Genomic DNA, 21,817 nt, shown 5'->3' with positions numbered 1-21,817 from the left:
ATTGAGCCAAACTGGTACTCGGAAGGGAGAGCGATGCTCAAGGACACAGAACGAGTTAGTCCCAGTTCACAGCCACTGGGTTTATCACTGAGCATACTAATTGCTTCACCCCCAGAGCGGATAACCACAAACCTCCTCACAAAGAAACACCGACCTTGCGACCTGAGCCCTCAGAAAAACGCAGAGAGCCGGAGAACAGGGTGGCAGACCCGGGAGGAGGCGTTCCCGCCCGCGGCCCCGCCCACCTCTGTCCCATCCTCCGTTGGCGCTTAGGTCCCAGGCCCCGCCCCTCGGAGCCCGCAGCCAATCAGAAAGCCGCGATGCCGCTGCGCGTGCCGCCCCTCCTTCCTGCCGGGCGTGCCCCCGCCGGCAGTGACGTGCCCCGCCCCGCAGCCGCGGGATTCAAACTCCCGGAAGCGGCCTCCGCGCTTGAGGGTGTGACTGGGCTGACACGAGCGCCGCGCATCGCCTCAGGTGCTGGCTGGCTGCGGGGAGGCGACCGCGGAGGGCGGTGAGGGGCGGCCAGAGCCCTGCGCCCCGGGGCCGGGCGGGCCGGACCGCGAGGGAGGCGGTGTCGGTGGACAGATCGCGTCCGCTGGGACTCAAAATCTCTGCGCGCCCTGATCGAAGTCCCCTCCCCTGGCGCTCACCTCGAACCCGGCATCGGGCTGGGCGCCGCACGGCCGTCGTGGTTTCCATCCCTCCCTTCGACTTCTTGGTGGGTATTATCATCCTCTTTCGGACAGGCGCAGAGAGACCGAGTGACTTGGCCAAGATTTTTTGTTAGTACAGCAATTGCCGATTAAGCACTTTCATGTCTGTTCTAAAAACATCTTCATTTTATAGGCAAGAAAAAAGTGGCTTTGCGCAGTTTTCTCTGCCCGTCCGTCTCCCCGTGGGAGATCTTGTGTGAGCGTTTCTGTAAGATGTGCCTCCGCTCGAGGACGACGTGGCCTTGTGCAGTTTGCCGGAGTGAAATGTTTCTTTAGTCACCTCTTGTCCAGCCTGTCTTAGATCACTTCACCAATCGATCAGTATCTTTTGAGCACCTGCTCTTAGGCTCTGTGGGTGACAAAGATAATTCAAGGTTCAGCCCCTGAAACAGTTGTTGAACAAATGAAAAAAGCACGGGGGTAACAGCCGAGTACCAGATTGTGCGCTGTGGACCATGTGGCTCATTAGAGCTCGCAGAGGGAAGGCCTCCGGAAGAAGGGGCAGCTGGGCTGGGTGATGTCTGAACAGTGAACCCTAAGAATACTGGCCTGACCAGTAGAAAATACAGGAAAAGGAGCTGGGTAGGACTCAACGGTGGGGAGCTGGGAGATCCTAGCAGAGACCAGGCCAGAAGCTAGAAAGAATAGTCGTTCCCTGCAGGAGTTCTGTCTAAAGGTCAGGAAGCAGACGTCCAGAGCTTCCTTCCAGTTCTATGATCTATAGAGTTCCACCATTCTGTGTTTCAGGGACTTGGCTGAAAAGTCGTTTTCTGTCCTATCAACCCTTTAGATCAAATCAACAGCGTGATTTGAACAGAAGCATGTGGGAAAGAACTTCTGTGGCAGCAGGTTCTTGAGAAACAGCAACCTTGCAATAGCATCAGCTGGTTCCCTAGTTACCTTAGTCTTTCACCTTGGAATGGGCAAAAATCCAGGACTAACCTTTGATCGATGGTCTGTTCAACTCAGTCTGCACAGTTCTAGTATTTTCAGGCTCTCTGATTTCATACAGGATGACTCACTTCCACAGAGAGGCCTACCCCCACCACCTTGTCTAAGTAGGTCTCCTGTTTTTACTGCTGTCCTTTATCACTGTTCTTTATCACTGCATAGCATTTATTTTGCAACTTGAGAGTCTGTATTTGTTTCCTTGTTATTGCCTGCTCCTTTACTAGATTGAAAGTTCGGTTATGAAAGGGAGTGGGTCTCTCTCTCTCTCTCTTTTTTCTTTTACCAGTTTATGCCTAGCACCTGTCATGCTGCCTAGTGAATAGTAGGCTGGCCAATATTTTTTGAATGGATAGATGATCTCATGTTCTAGATTCCCTAGTCACACCACCATTATTTTACTCAGGATCCATAAGGTGGAAATATGCTTTTTATCTTCCCTAATTAAAGCTACTTTGATTGTATGTACTGTCTGTTACACAATATATTTTCCTCCTAGAGTTTATATTCTGCACTTGCTTCTAAACTGTCATCTAATACCATTAGCAGATACTCAGCTTCTTACTTTATTTGGCTTGTTATTCATCATTCCTGTCATTCCTGAATTCCTTGAATATTGTGCCTTTTTTTTTCCCCCTATAAATGTCTCCACTTGGAGTCTCCTGACTTCTGCCTACTGTGCTCTCTCAACTGACTATTAAGATAGATCTAGGGGCTGGTCCCGTGGCCTAGTGGTTAAGTTCATTGTGCTCTGCTTGGGCAGCCGGGATTCAGTTCCTGGGCGTGGACCCACACCACTGGTCGGTGGCCATGCTGTGGCGGTGACCCATGTACAAGAAAGGGGAAGATTGGCAACAGATGTTAGCTCAGGGTGAGTCATCCTCAGCAAAAAAATAAATAAATAAAAAGAAAAGATATATTTGAACTAGGCCTATCTTCTAAAACAGAAGCCATGCCATTATATCAGGTAATGATATTTCAATGCCTATGTACTCAGAATTATATTATTTCCTGCTAGGTTTTTATTCCTGGGTAAAATATGTCTTTGATTGTGATCTACTTCTTTCAGCCTTCATTCAATGGTTTAATTATTGATTACCCCTCCAGTTTTTAAAACAAAACTTTTTTATTGAAATATGACACACATTTCGAATCCTGCACAAATCTTAAGTGTACAAGTTGACCTATTTTTAAAAGGTGAATACCCCCCAGGTATCCACACCCAGATTTAAAAATATGTATTATTACTAGCAGGCCAGAAGCCTCCCCCAGTCCCTGTCCTGTACCCCACTGGTTTGGCTATATCACTTTTAGATAGAAAGGTTCTTCTATTTAGCAGACAGGTTATTAGACCTTTTCAGACCTGAGATTTGATTTTTTAAAACTCAAACTTATAAATTATCATTGTGTTTTTATTTTTACAGACAGTTTCAGAGATGTCTTCCAGAAATCCCAAAGATTTAATTAAAAGTAAATGGGGATCAAAGGCTGGTAACTCCAAATCAGAAACTGCATTAGAGAAATTTAGGGGAGAAATTGCAGCTTTAAAAACATCAGTGGATGAAATCACAAGTGGAAAAGGAAAACTGACCGATAAAGACAGACACAGACTTTTGGAGGTAAATGGCCTTATAAATCCTTTAAATTACAGTAGCTTTACTGTAGGAAATGAGGAATTATTTTCCCAACAATGATGATAATCTAGTTGTTCTGTTAGTTCACTAAATGTAAAAAAAAATGAAATCTAATCATTTTGTAGTGTTAAATGGAGTTCAGATTTTAATGTAAGTGTTTACAAACCCATTTTATCATGTATATTGGATGCTTTGCAACTAATCTTTGTTTTCAGGGTTTTTTTGAGGTAAAATCATTACGTATACTGACATCTTGTGTTCTGTTAAACTGTATTTCAGATTCCCTAATTTATAGTTTGTTATGACATAGTCAGTAAAGCACTTAGGAATTTATTAGAATTGGAAGGACTTAAAAATTTAATCAGTAATCTGATTTTAATTTATTTGCAAAGTATTTTTATTGTTCATGTTTAGAAAATAAATGGCCTGTATTAAATAGTATTATTTGGGTCCTTTAAATTCTATTTTATAGGCACATCATAAAACGGAATGATTTATTATTTTTTTAACAACACAAATTGAGGTTAATACTTAGTCAAGCACTGAGAAATGATCCTTCACCAATTCTTAGACATAAAGATTATTTTGCAGTCTCTGAAGGAATCAAATAGCTTCTCTGAGAGACCTCTTTCCAGTTCATTCCACTTTTGATGAACAGTGATTGTCACAACTCTGTTCCTTTATAATCAGTTGAAATTAAACTTCCTGTAACTTCTACCTGTTCTCATTGTGCCTATTAAAGCTTCATAGAACAGGTCTATTTTTTATCCAATTGACAACTTTTCAGATTTGAGGAAATCTTCCTTCCTCTTACTTTTCTGTAAATCAACCCCATATTCTTCAGCTTTTCTGGCTTCTTGTCCCTGGTCACTTTCCTGAACACTTTGTGGTGCACCTGTCTCCCTCCTAAATTATGCACCCAGTATGGTACACAGTGGCAAACACAGGTTGAAATGATACTATTATTTCCACTAATCTGGATGCTATACTCTATGAAAGCCTAAAATTCTATTGGCTTTTTCCCTAACTGTATCGTACTACTGCCTTATTTTAAGCTTGTAGCCGACTAAAATCTCCTCATCATTCTCACACAACCATCCAACTCAATCTCCCCATTTTATATTAGAACAACTGCTTATTTTACCCCTAAATGCAAGTTTTTAGTTTTAGGTTATTTTTACCTTGTTAGTCTGTAAGTCATTCTGTTAATTTTTTCTGTCATCTCTCTATGCCAGCAGCAGTTTAACAATCATGGCTTCTTTATCTTTTAAATCCTTGAAAATGTTGACCACTCCTTTGAAGATCACTGTCTAGATTTGATACCAAATAATTTATTAACAAAAAGCAAGTTAATGAAAGCATTTTTGTCCAGCTGTAATTTTTAAGTTCTGTTGCTGGAGTTCACCAGTGAGCATGTATCTCTGGTGTGCCTCACTTTTAGCCTTTAAGGTTATTAGAACTGGTATGATGGAGGAATGATTGTCAGATACTTATGTGAGAGCCAGCTTTTCTTTAGCTTTTTCTCACTACTCTCAACAGGGTTGGTTTCTCCTTTCTGTGTCTGTGTCCCATTCATTTTATATATATCTTAACTATAGCTCTTACCACATTGCATTAATCTATTGGTTTACCTCTCTGTGAGCTCTCTGAGCATAAGACCTTAGCTTCATCTTCTTTTGGCCCTGATATCTAGTATAATGCTGACATGGTAGGTAATAAACTCTTCATAAATGCTTGTTGTAGTATATTGTTTACTTTCATGTTTGACCTGGCTTTGTTCTAAGATTCTTCTTAGTTTATATCTAGAAAATTCGAGTCCTTGAAGCTGAGAGAGAGAAGAATGCTCATCAACTCACGGAGAAGGACAAAGAAATACAGCGACTCAGAGAGCAGCTGAAGGCCAAGTACAACGCTACTGCCTTGCTTGAACAGCTGGAAGAGAAAACAAAGGAAAGTGAAAGGCGGGAACAGCTGTTGAAGTCCTTGTCAGAAGAGACAGATGTATTGAAAAAACAGCTGTCTGCTGCAACTACAAGACTTGCCGAACTTGAGGGCAAAGCCAGCACACTGCGGTTGTCACAGGTACTCATCATTTAAACCCAGATTTTTTTTCTTCCTGATACAGTTTGTAGTTCTTATGAAGAATGAGTTTATTCAAACATGCTTATCAAATGATGAAACAGTATAGTATACTAACAGGTTAATTTTTTTTACAGCCTAGTACCCTCTCCATAAGCAAAAATGGTTAATATAGCTTGCTCTGCTCCCCACACCACTGTTTTGCCGAAGGGAAGATTCAGAATACAAAATCCACTGTATATCTACAGTAGCCAAGAGGATTTTATTGAGCTCTTTTTCTGTAGTTCGTATCATGGAAACAATGGTCTTCATTTTTTAATTTTTTATATCTGAGATACACAATTATAATATTAAGTATGCTTTTCCTAACTACATGTGCGTTTTCTCCCCCACTTTTGTTTCAGAGTCACTAGTGTAGCCAAAAGACCAAGGATTTATAGGTAGGCAGATCCGAGTTCAGATCTTGGTTCTGCCACTTGCTAGCTGTGGACACTGAACAAATCCCTTAACCTCTCCAGCCTTAGAGACAGTGCTAGAATTCACCAGACCTCTCTCCTAAACCTCAATTTCCACATCGGTAAAATCAGGATAAGAACACTGGGGATTAAATGTGATAATATGTGTAAATTGCCTAGTATAGTGCCTGGCATATAGTAAGTGCTCAAAAAATGGTTTCTTATTGATCAGACCTTTGATTCTTTTGGAAATTTGGACATTTGAATAACACTAATATTACAACTATTAATACCACCTATAGAAGAAAATCTGTAGTTTTCAGATATAATATCTCAATACCGTTAAGGGTCTGTCTTTGTACTTTATCTCCCCTTTAGCCACAGTGATCAGATCTATACATTTATATGTACTTTCATAGAAGGACAAGTGAGTGTTTCTACAGATAAGTTCAATGAGGTTAAGTTTTTCCAGAGAATTTCCATAGAGCTGAAACTCATGAAACATTACAGTCAGACCCACAATAGTTGACTAAAACCTTTCCTTAAAGCTCAAGAATTAGCCACAACTAGAAGGACCCACAACTAAAAATACACAACTATATACCGGGGGGTTTGGGGAGAAAAGGGAAAAAAATAAAATCTTTAAAGCTCAAGAATTGGTCTCTCCACTTTTGAAGATGGAAATGCAAATCTTGGTAGAAATAATTTTTTAAAACGTATTCTTATAATAATTTTATGGGCTGTCCACTGTTGATTTCTGTATTAATCAGCATGTCTAATTGCTGTAACAAACACTCTCCAAATCTCAGAGTCTTATGCAACAAATGTTTATTTTTCCCTCATGTCACTGCCTAGTGCAGGTTGGGGTGGAGGTGGCTTTGCTCCCAGAGTCATTCAGAGATCCAGGTTCCTTTTAGTAGCTCCAGCATCAACTAGGGTGGAGTCCACCATCAGAGCCTCTATATACAGCTGTGAGCTACAGAAAGCATGTAGGGAATTGGGGGAAGATGTGGGGGCCAGGCCTGGTATTGGCATATTTCACTTCTGCCCACATTCCTTTGGACAGAAATCAGTCTCATGGCCTCATTAACCACAGGAAAGGCTGGAAAACAGTGTATAATGTGCCCAGGGCAAAACGGAAAGGGGTTTGGTGAACTATCTCTGTCATAGTTTCCACCTAGAGGACTAAATTGAGAGGGTGAAAGGGCTACATGCTAGGGTGAGGGTCTAGTGCACATTTAGAGAAAAAGAATATATTTGGAGCTTCCTCGCAGGGTTCATACAAGTCTCTTGCCTTACAGCTGTTAAGAGACTGAAATACAGCTTTTTATGAGTTTTATTGGCTAGCCTGGCTACCTAACCATCTACTTCTCTTTTTTTTCTCTATGAGAAAATGAAGGGGAAAAAAGTAAAGAAACTATATTTTGAGTTCCATATAATCTATGTGAACTAATACTAATTAATACTATTACTAGTACAAATATAATTCTGGAAAACAACTTTAATCTTTTGACAATTTAATATTTTCCAGATTTCATTTAAATAGCCCAGTTGTTTTGTTTTGTCTCTTTTGGTGAAAACCACTGAGCTATTCATATGCACTGAGGGCTTTTCTGGTGATCCTGGGGTCCAGAGGACTTTAGAAGTCAAGCTAGATCTGAACTCTCAGGGTTTCTAATCTGCTTAGGAATCTTCCAGGAGATCCTAATTCTCCTGGTACCCATCATCTGGCATCATGGTTCACCAGCATGTACTACATCTGGATTCGGGGATGCCCCTGTGAAGTATACTGTATTATTATGGAACTAAATATAATTAAGAAACTTCTATCGTTAAATTTATCATGTTAACTAATATTGGTTTATTTATAGACTGTGGCTACAAGCTGTTTCAACTCATCAATGAATAATATTCATGAAATGGAAATACAGCTGAAAGATGTAAGTTCATTTTTCTTTTGTTAAGTTATGGCTAACTAAGACTAATGAAAATTAAAAACATTGATGCTGTGACTTGGAAAAATCTGTTGAGGAGATGGAGAACTGAGTGATTTGAGATCATTTCTCTATGTTACTAGCTTTCCATCTCTTTCCAGGCCTTTAAGAAGGCTGGCTCCTCTGAGCGCGGTCTCATTAGGCAAGGAAGCCCTCAAAATCACCCATCGCTCCCCAGTACTTCAACAACGTCCCCTCTCCATCGAACTCTAATTTGCCTATTTTATTATTATAATAGACTTTAGTGTGTAGTTTCTTCTCTTTTAGTTGATCTGTGCAAGATGTACTCTGTAGTTTGAAATTCTTCCCTTGGAACCAGGATTTGCTTTCATAGTTTGAAAAGGAAACACATTTTTATAAACTCAATACTTGTTTCTCTAGAGTTTGACATGAAGTTATTTCAGATATATGAGGAAGCTGTATTATTTCAAACATGTCTTAAATGGATTGGTGAGTTTCATTGGGAATTAAATAAATTGAGGACACAGGACTGCTTTTCACAGTGTATTTTTTCAAGTATTAAGATTAGATATACAAAGTGTAGAATTCTTCATTTAATTATTAAGCCACTAGGTAGGTATTTTGATTCTAGACATATTACTGGCCTGTCTACACTGATCTAAGTATGCTCTTAAGATTTCTGGTTTATTTTATCTAGCAAGTGTACCTTGAGGTCTATTTGATCTTCAAAAGAAGAATTTAAATCTGTTGAGTGTCTGTATAGTGGGGTATTACAGTACCCTTATCACAATAATTTACCTAGAGGTAACAAAATAAAGAAGAAACATAATTTTTAAAGAACTATCAAATTTTTTATGTCATGTATTATCCTCAACATCTAGAACATTTCAGAGGATGTCTGAATCTTAGACTCTTGCAAAGTTCCTTGAATTTTACTAGTGTCTCTTTTAGCAGAGTACCTGAGAATATATGCTATTTTCTTAAACTCATATGTAATTTTTAGGCTTCTCAGCACTAACTCCTTCAAATAACAAATTATTTTTTAGATAATGATGATTCTTTTTATGAAATTAACTTTGAAATGTATACGTTTATGCTCAATCTTTTTGTTCTGTTTTATCTTCCCAGCTTATTTGAGGATCACATTGTACTTGTCTGCTCTGTTTACCTTAGAAAGGCTTTTAGACAAATGGAGTGAAAATTAACCCAGCTCACCTTCAAATGGTGGTCTAGACTGAGCAGTGCCTCTCGCTTCTCCTAGTCTTCACACTGTCACATTCTTTGACTTTTGAGGGCTCAGCAATTCTGGTCCCATACCCCTCCTCCAACCTACCACAAAACTTCCTGTAGAAGTTTGCCCACCTATTTTAAGAATCAGTATTTGTTATGCTAAAAAAAGCTCTAAAAACCTATGTTTACCTTTCTTAAGGCCTAGCTGTATCATTCCTCAGCTACCATTTAGGTCTGGCCAATATTTTGAAATAATTACATGGAGTTAATGCTATAAACATTGTCCAGTGTCAGAAACTTTGAAACCAAATAGCTAAAAGGCAGTTTTCAAAGGTATCTCTTGCTCTTAATTTAAAAAATCTGACTTTTAAACACAGAATTTAGAGAAGATTAATAATTAGTTTTTAAATTTTTTTGGAAAAAATTTCAAATTTACAGAAAAGTTACAAGAATGAAAAAGGTACAGAGAAGCCCATGTACCCTTTACCAAAATTCAGCCATTGTTAACATTTTGTGCCATTTTACACGCTCTCTTTCATTCCCCACCCCCATCCACACACATACACACAAATATTTTTTTCTGAACCATTTGAGAGTGAGTTGCATATATCCACAGCCCTTTAAGCCTATATACTTCAATGTATATTCCTAAGAATGAGAATATTCTCTTACATGACTTTAGTACAGATAGCAGCTTTAATAAATGTAACATGGACACAATACTTTAAATAATCTACCATCCATATTCCACTTTTATCAATTGACCCACATTTTTTATTCCTCCAGTATAAGCTAACATTTTGATCTACATTAGAATTTTTGCCCAAGGAATATTTAATGGATCCCTGTCAAACTATGAGGAAGAGCTTGAGTAGCATTCCACGGGGCTTCACTTTTGCCCACTGCTGTTCTGTATTTTTATTGATAACTTGGATGGAAATGTTAAATGCATGTCTAACAAATTCGTAGATGACACAAAGCTGGAAGAGATAACTAACGCAATGAGGACTCTAAAGATGCACAGCTAATAATATCAACATTTATTGATAGCTATCAAATCCATTTATTATTGACACTATTAAGAGAAGAGAGCAGATGCATAAGAGGCAGTGGAAAGGTCAGGAGTGAAGAAATGTTACTACTTTATTGAGTAACATCGCCATCATGTGGCCCTTTGGAATATTGTCTCAAATCTTAATACAGTCTTGTTCCTCATACTTAAGTAATGTATGGACAAATTTATTTAAAAGAAGAAAATTTTCATGACCATCCAACATTGACTTAAATTATTTATGTTAAAATATTTCTTAACTTTGGACAAATTTAAAATGCAGTATAAAATTAGATATCTTTAGCATCTCACACATGATTTATAAGTATTTGGATATATGCATACTTTTTGAGTCATACAATGCTACCTTTCTTATCAACTAAATTCGAATATATAATACAGAGTGCCTATATAGTACCTCCACTTGATAAATGAACTCTTGAGCTATATTAGGAGAACTAATGTTATAACTGCCTGACAAGTGCAGAGAGAAAAGTGTCTGGTCAAGTGGCTGGAGGGAGGACCCTGAACTAAGTCTTTGATTCCAGAGGCTACCTCTGTCTTTCTAATCCATTTCCTAATTCTTTAGAAAACAGGCATTGAAAATCCTTTAAGCCACATACCCAGAAGCTTTGCTCATTAGTTTGCAGGATGCTCATGGAAGCAGCCCAGCAAAGATTTGAAGAACTCCCTAGAGTTAGAGTTTCCATGTATTTAGATCTTTTTGGACACGGAGCTCAACTGTCTATATCTCTGAAAGATGGAATTTTTGCCTGAAAGAGGATACCCTGATATACAACCCAAAACTTCCAATATATTCCATACCACTTATCCCATCTCACCCCTCTAGAGTGAGATACCAGTTTTCAGATATTAGTTAATGATTAATAGATTTTTGAAAGTGTTTGATTTTTTGGAATCATTCTAAATATATTCTGCTGTGTGTGAAGAACTGCTGGATTCTTTCATATCCTCTCCTTGCTTCCCTGAATACTCTCAAATTGCAGTTTGGGGCTAAAAGACTTGCTTGGGTGCTTGCTGATTCTTGCAGTCACTTTCCCCACTCCTGATGTCATTGTCATTCACAAATATTCATTAGGCAGCCACTTGCTATGGAAACAGTAAACACATGCACTGAAGTTTAAAAAAAAAAATCTCAACAAGCCTGGCCCCAGCTGTCCTGGGACCTCATGATCTAGTTAAGAAGAATAATCAGGAGGCAATCAAGAGCATGAGTATAAGGTGCCAAATAGATTGGATGGACATTAAAAGTTCTCTTGGCTTGGGGCCTGCCCCATGGCTGAGTGGTTAAGTTCACATACTCTTCTTCGGCGGCCCAGGGTTTCCCAGGTTCGGATCCTGGGCACAGACACTGCACTGCTCATCAAGCCACACTGAGGCGGCATCCCACATGCCACAACTAAAAGGACCCACAACCAAAAAATATATACAACTATGTACTGGGGGGCTTTGGGGAAAAGAAGGAAAAATAAAATCTTTAAAAAACATGTACTCTTGGCTTACAAAGGAGAGGGAGCTTGGTGAGGGCAGTTGTGGTGAGGAGACTTGAAAGACAAGCCTGGACTCACTGGAACATGCTGAAAAGATGGGATTTATCTGGGCAGGTGACATAGGAAGGGGTTCTAGGGCACTCTGGGCAGAGGGAAGAGTTTAAGTAAGGCTCAGAGGGCGTGTGTAGTTGTGTAGACAACAGTGCAGCAGTGGAAGAGAGAAAAGGCCAGGTTATACCCTGAACAGATGGAAAGAGGCAGATATGGACAATTTTACTGTCAGCCTAGGGGAAGATAGCTTCAGTTGTAGCAAGTGGTGTCATGAAGCTTTCAAAAATTCTCAGTTATTGTTATAATTTAAATGACTTATCACTTTGGGGACCAAAGAAGAGGCTGAATTGAACTTATTTGGGGTAGCTATTTTGCCCCTAATATAGAGTGATCATTGTGTTAATTAACCTAAAGCTTTTGGTGATGGCCTCCAGCTCCTCTCACTTTCCCAATGGGGAAATCACCCTCCAGCTGAGGATTTCTATTGTTGAGAAAAAAACAAATGGACACATTTTTCCTATTTTCTCTTAATCCAAAACTAATCAGAGTTTTCTGGGATCCAACTGGGAATCATTGCTCAAGCAGGCATTCCTTTGGGGGCAGACAGGTCATAGCATGGGTGGCAGGGGCAGAGGGCTCGGTGCAAAAGAGTTTGGCCATCGTGAAGGGGTGTTAACATCACTATGTGTGCCTCCTTCCGGGACCCTTCGTCCATAACATTTTATGCGTGTGACATCAGGTTTAGATATACATGCCCTCTATACACAAATAGTCACTGAGACTTATTTCCCAGCCTCTTGGGAACTTAGAACGAAAGGGGGCCAATCCCATCCTCTTGGACTGAACAGCTAGATTGGAAAGGAGAGAGCAGTTATAATCTCATTGTTGGTGCTGCATAAGAATTTCTGGGCTTTTTTTCACTAGCACCAGCAGATGAATCGTCTTCTTTGCTAGCTTTCAACCTGAATCTGTGCCCTGCTTTCAGTAACAAAACAGTCAACTCCCCCAGCAAAACTGGGCCTAGGAGGTTAGGAGGTAGCGTGCGATTGCTGGGGATGCTGGGCTGCCCGGGCCGATTCCTTGGCTTTGCCTTTGGCTGAATTTCCAAGGGTTGGATGGTGAGGAACAGTGATAGTTAGAGGATATATGAATTTGTCCTAGTTAACAATAATAGCGATAGGATTTTTCATTAAAAAAAAAAGACACTTCATAAATCTATACAGCTTTGTCCATATATTCCACGTTGTTTTATCCACTAAGGTTAAAGTGGTTTCTTATGTGAATATTTGCTAATATCTTGCCACAGATCAGGTGGTGTGACCCACAGAGAATGTAGATGTGATAAGATTTTCAAACTTATGCTAGGTGGCCTCGTAAGATAGATATCCAATACAAGAACATATCTACTTTCTTGAGGGAAAGATGTAACTGAAATGGAAAATTAATATTAGCAGGGACAGGAAGGTGAGTCACCTTCCATGTAGCCAGCTAAGTTAAGCAGACACTGCCTATTTTATTAATATTATCCCATCATCCAAATAATTTCCTGAGTATATATTATATGCAAAAGCTAGGAATCCGCTCATAAAAGCATGGTCTGCCACTTGAAAGAATTTACTGTTTATTTGAGAGACACAGCAAACAGATAAAAAGCTGAAGATGATCGCTAAAATAATTTTTAAAAATATTTAGAGAGAGATATATAACTACTGAGTTCTTAAGCCCCTATGCAAACCAGTTGAGTGATCCCAGTTTGGAATTTTTAATTGAGTTCTAAAAGATGTAAAGGATGAAAATTGATGATAAAGAGAAGGAGTGGCTTTTTGATTTTCCAGAAGGCAGACACTGAGATGGAGTTAGGAGTGCCAGCAGTTTCCTGGGGAGCAACATCTGTGAAAGGAAAAGGAAGGTAGCAGGATGGGACAGGGGCACCGTCAGACCAGGATGCAAACCCTGCAGAGTCTCTGTCCGTCCAGGGGGAGCTCCCGAGCAGTCTCATGTTGGGTTCAAATAGCTCGTTCTTAAACGGTATCTCAACAGTGCATGCATCTCCATCTCTGACATGAAGGCATTCTAGTTTACAGAGAACGACATCGACACAGATACAAAGCAAGTAGTGTATAGGAGATTGCAGACAAATGAACTTAACCCTGTATAAATGTGACTTCACCATCTTATTAGGTATTCTGAAGGTGTGTGACATTAGAATGTATTTCTGTGTTGTAAGCCATACAGTGCTTGCCTGGAATTATTCTATTATATGAGCCATAACAGTTTTTACATGCTGGAAAAGACTGCATCACTTGGGCTCCCTTGTCCATTTTAAGATTTTGGTTTTCTAATTTTATTATTGATTTGCTTTCATTTTCATTTTAAGGCTCTGGAGAAAAATCAGCAGTGGCTTGTGTATGATCAGCAGCGAGAGGTCTATGTAAAAGGACTTTTAGCAAAGATCTTTGAGTTGGAACAGAAATCGGAAACAGCTGCTCATTCACTCCCACAGCAGATAAAAAAGACTGAATCAGAAGGTACAGCTATAAAAATGTTCTTTTGGGCTAGGCCTGCCTGACATTTTCCAAAAGAAGAGATTCATCAAATTTAGATTTTTATAGATATATGTTAGGAAGTAAAATAAGCAAGTCTTCTAGCCCTGAAGCAAGAAATGCCATTTTACCAAGTCTGTTTTATTTCCCATTGTTTTCTGATAAAAGGGGGCATAAGGCACGGGGTGAAAGGATGTCTGGCAGCTCTGAAGGCACATTAAATTTTCCCCGCTGTGCGTGTCCTTCCCTCCTTCAAAGTCCTTCTCCAACGTTATTCCCGCAGAGCTGGCCTTGTTACCGATTATCTTTTTATTCTACTTCCCTTCAGCACTTATTCATATCGGTCCCAGGAGAAAGAATACATTTTCTAGATGATTCTTCAATCATCTGACTCTCACTGTAGAAGTGAGATACAGTTTCTCATGAATGACGCTATCTTTTTGTCAAGTGCTTTGCAGCTTCCCTGACATTGATCTCAGTTGAGTTTCACAGGAACGCTAAGAGATGGGGCAGGAAGGGTCATTATTCTCCCTTTATAGTTGGGAAATAGGATCAGCAGTTCCAGATGATGAACTAGGAAAAGAGAAACCGCCATGCAAAACACTCATTTAAATGACTGACAGCCCTAATGGGACTGAAACCTGGAATTATATAAAGAGAAGGATAAGAAAGGTGAGCAAGGCTCATAATCTTGGAGCTTCACATGTAAATATTTAAAATGAAGCTAATGCTAAAAAGAAAATGTAAAAGGAATGTCTCTAGAGATAATTCAAAGCTATTTATCCCTAAGGGGACAAGGTTACTACTATAATACCTTTATAAGTTTACTACATATACAAGTAGGATTTTAGGGGGCTGGCTCCACGGCCGAGTGGTTAAGTTCGTGCACTCTGCTTCCATGGCCCAGGGTTTTGCCAGTTTGGATCCTGGGCACGGACCTAGCACCACTCATCAAGCCATGCTGAGGCGGCGTCCCACACAGCAGAACTAGAAGGACCTACAACTAGAATATACAACTGTGTACTGGGGGGCTTTGGGGAGAAGAAAGGAAAAAAAAAAAAAGATTGGCAAAAGATGTTAGCACAGGGCCAATCTTTAAAAAGAAAACAGTAGGATTTTAGTTATGGGCTAAGTCTTATTTTTTTCCTTGGTAATATAGTTGTGTGTGTGTGTGTGTGTGTGTTTTATCAAAGTAATATGAGTGCTTGTTAAAATAATTTAATACTAGTCTAGAAGGTCTCTGGCCCACCTTTCCCATCGCATCCTAATCCCTATTTCCTCTTGCCATCAGGGCAGCTGCAGTTAACATTGTTGTTTTTAATTTTGGTAATTGTCACCTTATCTATAAATAGTGAGCTTATATCCCTTTTTGTTGATTTATCTTCTTTAGATATTAGTGACTTTTCCTCCCCCACAGAATAGTTATGTTAGTATTTTTAGTTCTTCCAGTTATTAGTTTTATAACTTCAAATAATGTACCTGAACTTCTGTTTTTTGTTCTGTCACGTATCAACCCTGTCTCTTGACTCTGCATTTTGTAAGGTGATCTTGTTTATAGAAACATGTTCTTGTTCATGTTTATCTTTTCAGGAATATTATCTGTTTTATAAAATGAGTTGTACTCTGTTGTGTTTGTCATAGGTTGTCTTCAAGAAGAAAAGCAAAAATATTACAACCAGCTCTTGGCAAATGCAAAAAAAGATCTTGAGGTTGAACGACAAACCATAACTCAGTTGAGTTTTGAGCTTAGTGAATTTCGAAGAAAATATGAAGAAACCCAAAAAGAAGTTCAAGATTTAAATCAACTGTTATGCTCACAAAGAAAGGCAGATGTACAACATCTGGAAGATGATAGGCATAAAACAGAGAAAATCCAGAGGCTCAAGGAAGAGAATGATATTGCTAGGGAAAAACTTGAAGAAGAGAAGAAGAGATCTGAAGAGCTCTTATCTCAGGTGGGCCTCACCAGTAAGGTTTTCCATGATTCATAATTCAAAATTTTCATTGTACTTACTGTGTGTCAGAGGCTATTTTAACCACTAGGAAGGAGCAAGGAACAAACCAAGCTCCTGCCCCCTCCTGGGAGTTCATGTTTAGATCGGAAACAGACCATAAACAAGTACCTAAACAAACAAGTACCTAAATAAACAAGTAAACTAAAGCAAATAAAGCAGGGTAATTTGACAAGGAGAAGTTGGGGGCCAGTGGAGGCCTCACTGAGGAGATGGTATTTGGACAAAGAGCTGGTGACAAGAAGGAACCAGGGAAGTGAGTGACTGTGGGAATTTCCTCCTGGCAGAGGAAATCACATACACAAGTCTCTGAATGAGGAGGAGGTAGATATGTGTGAGAACTCAAAAGAGGTGAAGTGAAGAGGGACTCAAGGTTGATTCCTAGGCTGGTGCTGCTGATGCTGTGCTCACGTTAATTCATGTGACGCCTTCCACGTTCTCATCATATTCACAGCTTTATGCCAGGAGGTCTGTCTCAGTAATGTTGGAGTTAGTAAGTTAGGATTATTAGAATTGAATACTACTTCAACAGAACCTCAATTTAAATTTTGCTTGGCAGCATAGAATAATGGAAGAAACATCATTTGGGGTCCATACAAGGTCTCTAGGTCAGGATGTGTGGCCTTAGGAAAATCAGCTAACTTCTCTGGCTTGCAGATTATTCGTGTGTCCATTAATAATAATTACCTCTTCTTACCGTATAGGGCTTTTGTGCAGGTCAACTGAGAGAGTGTAAACGTGCTTTGTAAACTAAAGGGCTAGGTAAATGTTAGTTATTGCTACTAGTAGAGTAGGAATTTTTTAACTCCTCCAAAAGTTGAGAGAGGGGAAAAAATAGTCTGTAACATTTGCCTTCTTAGTCTTTACCACCCGCACTTCTCCCTACAGGTGCAAGCAGTGATATTTATGAAAGATTAAGCAAAAATGATTGAGAATTTTTCTCCAACTCTGTGGCCAAGGAGGCAAGGCACTGCTAGCTTTTTTCTCCCACTGAGAAGTATTATAGATGTCAGAACCTCCAGGAAAGTGGGTGTGTCCGATGTAGAGTTCAGTGATGGTCATCAGCTTTCAGTCTGGGCCTCAGGGAACTGTCCACCTGGGTGGTTCTGCTCAGGTGCACAGATAGCCATCAAACCACCAGCTGGAATGACTCACCCCGACTTGCAGGTGTTGTCCGGGTTAGCAGGTGTTGTCCCGGTTAGGGATGTGAGTCTTGTGAGCCTTTCGTGCATCCCAGGTCAAGCGATAAAAGCTCGGATATGACGCTGTTGGCTCTGTTTACATCCTTCAGGTCCAGTTTCTTTACACGTCTCTGTTAAAGCAGCAAGAAGAACAAACAAGGGTAGCTCTGTTGGAACAACAGGTACTCATTGACATTGCTTCTAAATTCAACTTTACCCATTAGAAAATGGGATTTTTTTTCCCTCATGTTCACACTATTCTGTGGACCATTTGAAAGTTGTGAAAAATGTTGTTAAAGAATTTTTTTTAAAATGCTTACTGTGACTATCTATGCTAGCTATATATTCCTATTACTGTCTTTAGGCTAAACCAGTTTCTCTGAGATGAGATGGCAGTTTTCTTGACAGGTAGATGTTTGCCTTGGCAAATTTTATTCTTCCCCAAACAGCTTCTGTAGTTCCTACTCCAATTACAAGAGTAGTTCTAACAAGATCTCCATAATAGTGCTATCTTATAACCTCCAGTAGAACTCAGAGAGACACCATTCATTCTCACAATACAGACCAGAGATTTTTAGTATATTCCAAACCAGGGAATAGCCATCTCTTTCCCTTCTCCCCCTTCCCCACAAAAAGGAGGATGGAGAGGACAAATTCTAAGCAGTAATTTCTCAAGCTGCTCCTTACTCACCTGTACCTCAAGCATTGGCTTTGCCCCTTGGATAAACCAAATCCTCAACCATAAGCTTCTTTGTTTATCAGCATCTCACTGTGCTCAAATGAATTCTTGCTCTGATGATACAACAGATGTTTGCTTCTTGTGCTAATGAAAAAAATGCAAGCATCCAGTCAAGAGAACTGGACAGTGTATACTAGCTGTACTTGTCTTGTCCTGGGCATTTTTTCCAGATGCAGGCATGTACCTTAGACTTCGAAAATGAAAAACTTGACCGTCAAAATATGCAGCATCAGTTGCATGTAATTCTTAAAGAGCTCCGAAAAGCAAGAAATCAAATAACACAGTTGGAATTCTTGGTGAGTCTGGAATGGATAAACTAAAACTTATTTTCTTCTTTCTCTTTCTTCCATCTTTCCATTTATATATCAAACCAAACTAGGAGGATACAGCTGAAAGAATGTTGATTCTCAACTCAACAGGCAGAGCCTCTGCCTCATTTGAATCAATTGCCCTTTGAGCATCTATTCAGAGCACCAGCAAGAGGGACGTTATGAATCTCTTGGTGGTGATTACATCATCGTGCCTGGGGTCATCCCCTCCAACCCCCTGGGTGCTGTGATCCCAGAGGGAGAGGGTGAGGGAGGAGAATCATAGATCCTGAGCTGGAATTATGTTTTTCTATTTAAAGAGAGAGAAAGAAATGCTTTTTGAAAGGATGATGGACGATTACTGTTAATACACTGTTTTAGGTGTATTGAATTAAAGCACATTTTGTGGGATACACTGAACACATAATCTTTTAAAACAAACCTTTTAAATAACATTGTTCCTATTAGGAAATGGTTTTGACTTACCTATTTTCATCTTACTAATAAGCTTTTGGACCAAACCTGTTGGGTTCTGTGTTTGTGTGTGTGTATGTCCCATTAGCACATATTTGACATATCGTCTTGCAGAATGTTTGCAGATGGTGAAACGTTACAGGTAGAATTCTTCAGTTTTCAGAAGAGAAAAAAGCAGTTGTTAAAAAAAAATCATTTGTAACTTCTTTATGAATAAAAGACAGAAAATATATTTTTGGCTCTGTTCTTTAGTATGTCATTGATTTTGACCATTTATAATATTTGAAATTGAAATTTGTAATTCATTTCTGTTAATTACTGTTTTTCAAAGTATTGAAAGCCAGAGGGTATACAAAAGAATCCCTAATTTTCCTGTACTTTTCTTTGTGCTTTTATTGTCTATCATCTTCACAGTATACTGTAAAATACTCATTTTTAAGCTTTACTGACTATTCTCAGTTCTTCAGAAAAAAAACATCAAAAAGGAAAGTCACAAAGGTATTATACCATATCTTTGTTGTTTCTGTGTATAACCTGTTTGATCTGCTAAAATTCTTTAGTTAATTAATTCTATATAGTTCTTTATTGATGAAGTTGACCCTCTTTTACAAAACTACCAAATTTTGTCAGCCTTGCACACAGGCCTACCTTAACATTTGGCTCTAAGCATTTTAATAAAACCTATCCATATAAACACCCAGGCTTAGCCCTTCCTGGGTAATTTGGGTAATTTATAGCCACCTTGTATGTTACCGCCATAATACTGATGAACAGAGATTCAAAAGAAATTTCTGTCTGCAGGGCTGAAGCAGCTGGAGCCTCTGGAAGCAGTTACAACTGTTGAACGGTCAGCCTTATATACAAACGGTGTTCATCTGACATTTATTTTTCAGAAGCAGCCTCGTGAGCTTGCCTTCACAGAGCCATTATTCACTTTCCAAGGAGAGGCTGAAAACAGAGGAAAAGTTGCCTCGCCAAAAAGTCCCTCTGCTGCACTGAATGAAAGCCTGGTGGAGTGTCCCAAGTGCAACATACAGTATCCCGCCACCGAACATCGTGATCTGCTTGTCCATGTTGAATACTGTGCAAAGTAGCAATGTAATTATCCTTTGTTTTTGTGTCAAAAGATTCAGTACTGTATCTTATGTGAGCTTATGGACGTTTTGAATTACTTGTTTCATCTCTTATATAAGAAACTGCCTGTCTACTTTGAGACTCTGGCATAGGAGTGAATCATTGTATTTTTTTGGCTACTTTGCATTTTCCTTGGCAACTATACCTCCAGGCTTCAGTGACAGCATGTGGTGAGCAGCGACTGCTGAGACCTGAGACGACTAACATTTTGCACTATTAAAGTACTTGATGGAGAAAAGATGGTTTGGGTTATTGCTCATGGGTTAAATCTGTTACACTGGCAAGCAAGTATTTTATGTTTTGTGGCTTTTTAAAAATCAAAGACAATTAACCAAGGATCTTACCGTATTAGCATTTTTTTTCCAAGTGTTTGGTATACCTACAGTATACCTACAGTTGAGTCCATTGTTAAAAGATGGTGGTACCTTTTCCATTTTTTTCCTTGCTATTATAGAGTGGTTATTAGAAAAGTTGAGAATTTTCTTGATCTTTTTTGCTGCTTACTGTTGAAACTGTAAACCTAGCTATGTTCTAAGCACAATGCAGATTCTACTTAAGGAATACTCCTAAGTAGCCACACACAATGTTTTCTGTCATATTAGCTGGCTGTAACTTTAACTTGAATTTCCTTAGCACATGTTGGTTGGCTAAAATTGTTAAAATGAATTTTAACAAAACTATCTAGCCTTCTCGTTTGGTTTCCAGATATTTTATTTATTTATTTTTGGCACTCTTAAAGCTGGGCAACATAATGAGCAGATATTTGCTTATTTGAATATATATTTTTATACATACATGTGTAAACCCCAAATTTTTTTATTTCTTCAGGTTTTCTAAAATGCTTAACACTGGGCTACTGTTAGTAATATAAAGGAAAAAAGAATAAAATTATTTAATGTTTTCATATGTCTAGTCTATATGTATATAGATAAGTATTCTAAGATTTCTATCCTGAAAGGAGTGCTAGAGAGTTAACGATTCACATACAGTGTCAAATGATACGGGAGTTAAGGATACTTCAGAACCGAAAACTACACAAAACTCAGAAGGGTTAAGCAAAATCCTCACAATCATTAAAAAAAAAAAGACAGACATTCTTGGGTTTCAAACTCCAAGTCAACTCTAAGGTCCATCTTCTCTCCACTATGCCAAAAGAAAACCCTTAGGAATTCTCCAAACTCGATATCCTTAAGCGATAACATAACTGGAGTAATGGGATGTTCCTTCAGTTAGAGAGAAAAATGGCAGGACACACCAGCTGGTCTCTTCCATCCCTCTGGTCTGACAGGTCCTGCCTTGTCACATCTTTCCAACCTCTTCCAGTTTTCCAACATCTTTAATTTCATTCTATAAACATTACTAAATGCCAACTATATGCAGGGCTCTGGGCTAGGCATCAGTGACACAGTGATAATAAAATGCTGCGCCATCTTCACAATCTAGTAGAAGACCAACATCTAAACAGGTAAGTATAGTACCTTGTAGGAAGTGCTATAATCAAGGTATATGTAGGGTAGAGGAATTTAAACCCTCACTTTTTTTTTTAAAGATTTTATTTTTCCTTTTTCTCCCAAAGTCCCCTGGTACATAGATGTGTATTTTTAGTTGTGGGGCCTTCTAGTTGGGGCATGTGGGACGCTGCCTCAGCATGGCTTGATGAACAGTGCTATGTCTGCGCCCAGGATTCGAACCGGCGAAACCCTGGGCCACCGAAGCGGAGTACTCGAAATTAACCACTCGACCATGGGACCAGCCCCCAACGCTGCCTTATTCTAATAAAGATTGAAGGTCTGACTCTT

At 39.3% G+C, this 21,817-nt stretch overlaps 1 protein-coding gene across 3 annotated transcripts; it reads left to right on the top strand.

Moving 5' to 3' along the window:
* Positions 1-352: 352 nt before the first annotated feature.
* CEP55 (centrosomal protein 55) lies at positions 353-20,922 on the top strand. Of its 3 annotated transcripts, none has more exons than XM_044753990.2 (9): positions 353-474; positions 3,086-3,280; positions 5,102-5,377; positions 7,701-7,769; positions 14,005-14,155; positions 15,812-16,125; positions 17,474-17,545; positions 18,273-18,398; positions 19,778-20,922. In XM_044753990.2, exons 2-9 carry the CDS (start codon positions 3,098-3,100, stop codon positions 19,976-19,978), a joined length of 1,392 nt encoding a protein of 463 aa, XP_044609925.1. In that variant the 5' UTR covers positions 353-474; positions 3,086-3,097; the 3' UTR covers positions 19,979-20,922. The 3 variants fall into 3 exon arrangements, with proteins under 3 accessions (XP_044609925.1, XP_014718442.1, XP_014718443.1); XM_014862956.3 differs by having other exon boundaries at positions 446-718; XM_014862957.3 differs by having other exon boundaries at positions 446-718; positions 19,686-19,822.
* The last annotated feature ends 895 nt before the right edge of the window (positions 20,923-21,817 follow it).

Source organism: Equus asinus, chromosome 2 (genome assembly GCF_041296235.1).
Source record: "Equus asinus isolate D_3611 breed Donkey chromosome 2, EquAss-T2T_v2, whole genome shotgun sequence".
Taxonomy (NCBI): domain Eukaryota; kingdom Metazoa; phylum Chordata; class Mammalia; order Perissodactyla; family Equidae; genus Equus; species Equus asinus.
Note: the sequence above shows the minus strand (reverse complement) of the source record. Positions and strands in the feature narration are given on the sequence as shown.